Raw genomic sequence first — 4,218 nt, 5'->3', positions numbered from 1 at the left:
TTCCTTAGTAATTCCTTCTTTCCATGCTTCATGACACTGTAAATTAATTCCTTTTCCATGTCAATAGTAATTCCTTTTCCATGCTTCAGGACAAATATGACTGACAAATATGACAATTTCTTGCATATCTGATTTTTGGGAACACTCCGTTGATTTCCTTTTGTTGAATCAATATATTTGTTTTCTGATTGCTGGAAATGCTGCAGCGGTTTATTTGTTTTAAAAATTCAGGCAGCGGTTTCAAAAATTTTGTTCGAGTTTAGCACAGACGGATCATGTTAGTTTTAACACTACTTGTCGAAGAAAGTTATTCATACGCTTGCATTTGGATTTGGATTATGTATTTGATAGTGGAAAAGTTTTGAAGTTGTTCAGAAAATAGAGATGAGAATTACTTTCAGCAATGAACTTTCCAAATCTGCAACTCTAACCAAGAAACAAATTGCAAAAGTAGATAGAATTTACTGAATTTTGTTAGTGCGAAAGAAATCGTTGTTTCCACCGCTGGTTGCTCTCGTAAGCGATACGGACAATAAAAGGCAAGGATGATCAGTACGGTAGAGAGATTTCACGAATGTGAATTTATTTTACCGCTGCGCATTCGTGTCGATTTGAAGTTAAAATAGACTGTACTTAAGCGCATTGAGATATGTGAGCCGAGCAATTAGTAGCAATATTTCAAAGGGAACACATTGCATATCAAAATATTAAACAGCAAAGACAAAATAAACGAAGATATCTCGACAAGTAGACCACAGAATAAAAGAGCTAGATATAAGAATGTAGAACGGTTTCATTCTAATAGGACCATCCAAGGAGGTTTGAGGTTCTCATCCCAGACACAGATTCTCGATAACACCATATCAAAACTCAAAACTTGAGAGTACTTTAAGTGAACCTAAAAGACACAACATAAGATAGTCTTGCAAAGCATAGGCGGACTGGCTAACATCTGTGGACTGCTTAGTCGAACAAGCTGAAACCCATGTCATCGTCGCTCTCCTCCTTCGCCTCCTCCTGATAAGAGGAAAACCAAGACATTTGTAAGTTACAAAACAAAACAAAACATACATGTGTCATGACAAAAATAACAAGCAAATTGTATGTATAGCTCACCTTCTTCTCCTCGGCAGCTGGGGCAGCAGCAGCACCACCGCCAGCAGCAGGGGCAGCAGCAGCAGCAACTGGAGCAGCACCACCACCTACAACCATAATCGATGCACAAAGTAAATACAATATTTGTTTTAAGATCACAAACATGTATATAACGATTTATTAACAGAACGAAACAAGTAATCCTAGAACCAGAACTCATACACAACATAATATTAACAGAATTGACATGCTCAAGTTTCCTAGTTAAATATGGCAAAGATGAAACATGACAACAGCTCAAAACAGCTTTTAACTTCCAAACAACATTGACACGATTAGAATAGAACACATGATCAAGACAATTCCACGGCATAACTAGTAACTAAGTTGTAATAATCTACACCAAACTATATAATTCCGATGGCAATCGCAATGTTTATGAGATAACAGATGTACAACTACAATTACTAAATTGCACAAAGGTTGACCGAAGCAACCAACTAATAGGATTACATCTTCATGACAAACCCTATATAAATCTATGGTAATTTCCCTCATGAGATAAACTAGGTTCAATCAAATCTACATCGACAATCACGCAGTGGCATAGCAAGGAGGCAGGGGACAAGGGGCGGGGAGGTTTTACCAGATCCGACGGAGAGGATGAGGTCATCGACGCTGCGGTGCTCGAGGAGCTTGGCGAAGAGACCGGGCCAGTAGGCCTCGACCTTGATGTTGGCCGCCTTCACCAGGGTGGCGATCTTCTCAGACTGCTCGTCACCAAATCACCAACAAAATAAATAATCAATCTCACAAACCAAATCCACCCCAAGCCAAGAAAAGCAAAATCAAAATAGGGGTGAAGGTGTAGTAACGCACGGTGATGGGGATGCCATCGTCGTGGAGGATGAGGGCGGCGAGCGTGCAGGCGACCTCGCTGGACGACATGGCGGCGAGCTCGAGCTGATCTACGAACTCTGCGAGATCAATCAAGAAACAAAACGAAAGGTGAGGCAATCGAAATCGGCGGAAGAACAACGCAGATTGGATGCGGAGGCGGCGGCGGCGGAGGGCGGCGTACCAGCAGACGAAGAAGGCGGCGGCGGCGGAGGCGCAGGAGGCTTCTAGGGTTTGGGAGGAGGCGGCGTGGCTGGTAATTTATAGCGGGTAGGAGGCGCTCTCTTCCTCGCTAGGGTTTCTCCTCTTGGGCCGGATCGTGGGCCTCGTCTGGTTCGGATCCGGCCCGTTTGCGGAGTTTGGGTCAGGCACGTGCGGTGTTTGCGCGTGTTTGGATAGGGCACGATAGGATACGGTGGGCCGTGAGTATGTGGGCCATCGTCCGAGCAGCCCGGGGGAGATGGGCCCTTTTCGTTGAGGGAATCTCCGATACGGGCCACATCTTGTTTGCGTGATGAACTTGGCCCATTTAAGGGTCCAGGCCCATTAAGTAATGATGCATAGGCTGGCAGGCACAAGCCCATGATCAGATTCGTGAGTGGAGGCCTATTATAATGTGTTTGATTCACGGTCATGTATGGATAGGATATGGCCATCCATACTTTATTGGATACGGCGATCCAATTTTCTGTTTGGTTTGTATGGATATGGCGATCCAATTTCTTGTTTGGTTGGAGGGATATAGCATAGATGCGAAAAGCTAAAAGTTAGTGGGACTCATTTATCATATATATTTTTTTATCAAAATATAATCATCCGAAATCTTGTTTTAAAGATTTAATTATAACAAATATAATGGTGTAATTAAATCATAAATTAGACAAACGGTTTAGGAGAAAAAAATCATTTGGAGCTTGCTTAACAGGAAATCAAACCAACCACACTTAATCAGAATAGGACACATCACCCAGTCCAAAACTGGATGGATTCATCCAGCCAAATCGGCCGGATGCACTCATCCAGCATATTAAGGGAATATTCCCTATTCTAGGCTGCCCCATCCACCCTGCCCTTCAACCAAACACCACAAAAACTCGGGTGGCCATCTCCTATCCATGCTCCATCCACCCAACCAAACACACCTTTATTCAAGCCGAATAGTCAACGCTCCTTGGAAACACAAGAGTGTACCAAAAACATAAGGATACGGTAAGATTTTTCGTGCAAAATAAATGACTGTAAAATTACATGGGACAGGAAAAAAAACTTTCAAGATATGATAGGAGGCTACTGCTACAAAACTTTGCATGTTAACTAATAGAGTAACAAATTGTGCATTATATCTATAATAAACTAACATCGTAAGCGTCACATGATGTGGTAAAAGAAATAAACCATCAAGACTCTCTTGCGTTGCAGGCTATGAGACGAAGAGGATTAGAAACACGCGGGTTTGAATTAGAGGAAGCTCATAGTTTTGTGGACTCACGGCAAACGAGACGAACGCTCCCATTCTTCAAGTCAAAAGACACAAATAGCCACCAAGGTACTCAAGCAATCAAAGGGAAGAGACAACACCTGAGAGATTGAGATCCTTTTACTTAATTTACTTAAAGAGTCATGTGGACGGTTGACGATGACCTCCACATATTAGTGATCATATCAGGGGCAATAATATGTTAGAAGAATCTTGTCCGCAGTAGAGTCATCAAATAAGAGAAGGCAAATGGGCTGATTTTACGAGCCAAAAGATGAAGGCCAATTCGTTGAATGGGTGGAGGAACTATGTACAATTGTTGGGTTCAACCATGTATTTTCTAAACCTTCTCTATCTTCACCGAGTTCGACATAGACATTATTCTTTTCTCCAACAAAAACTGGATAAACTTTTGGATAAAAGTGACATGCTTTTCAAACTGCTAAATAGGGCATTTCGTGCGAAAACTTTCTATATGAAAGTTGTTCTAAAATATAAGATTAATCCATCTTTCAAGTTTGTAATAATTAAAACTCAATTAATCACATGTTATTACTACCTCGTTTTGCGTGAAACACTTAATCTTTATCTTCGTCTTCAGGAGATCCAAACACAACCATACAGTTACGCAAAGAAAACTAGAGGATTTTTCTCCTATGATTGAATCATGTATCCACATGATGCTGCACTAAGGGGGTGTTTGGGAACTAGGGACTAAATTTAGTCCCTCTCACAAAAGTATAAGTCTC

At 41.5% G+C, this 4,218-nt stretch overlaps 1 protein-coding gene across 1 annotated transcript; it reads right to left on the bottom strand.

Annotated features, from left to right (window-relative positions):
- Positions 1–748: 748 nt before the first annotated feature.
- On the bottom strand, positions 749–2,273 carry LOC127781899 (60S acidic ribosomal protein P1). Its single transcript, XM_052308964.1, has 5 exons — positions 2,177–2,273; positions 1,975–2,072; positions 1,742–1,865; positions 1,117–1,202; positions 749–1,017 (listed from the first exon to the last, which is right to left on the bottom strand). The coding sequence occupies exons 2-5, from the start codon at positions 2,041–2,043 to the stop codon at positions 964–966; spliced, it is 333 nt and encodes a 110-aa protein (XP_052164924.1). The 5' UTR covers positions 2,044–2,072; positions 2,177–2,273; the 3' UTR covers positions 749–963.
- Positions 2,274–4,218: the final 1,945 nt, after the last annotated feature.

Source organism: Oryza glaberrima, chromosome 8 (genome assembly GCF_000147395.1).
Source record: "Oryza glaberrima chromosome 8, OglaRS2, whole genome shotgun sequence".
Taxonomy (NCBI): domain Eukaryota; kingdom Viridiplantae; phylum Streptophyta; class Magnoliopsida; order Poales; family Poaceae; genus Oryza; species Oryza glaberrima.
The sequence above is the reverse complement of the archived record's forward strand: the minus strand, read 5'-3'. Positions and strand labels throughout refer to the sequence as shown.

Excerpts from the sequence above, each read along its gene's own strand:
- LOC127781899 (XM_052308964.1), bottom strand. The coding sequence starts at position 2,043 with ATGTCGTCCAGCGAGGTCGCCTGCACGCTCGCCGCCCTCATCCTCCAC. Across the intron at positions 1,203-1,741 it reads CATCCTCTCCGTCGGATCTG|GTGGTGGTGCTGCTCCAGTT; the intron begins GTAAAACCTCCC and ends TTATGGTTGTAG. Across the intron at positions 1,018-1,116 it reads CAGCTGCCGAGGAGAAGAAG|GAGGAGGCGAAGGAGGAGAG; the intron begins GTGAGCTATACA and ends TCCTCTTATCAG.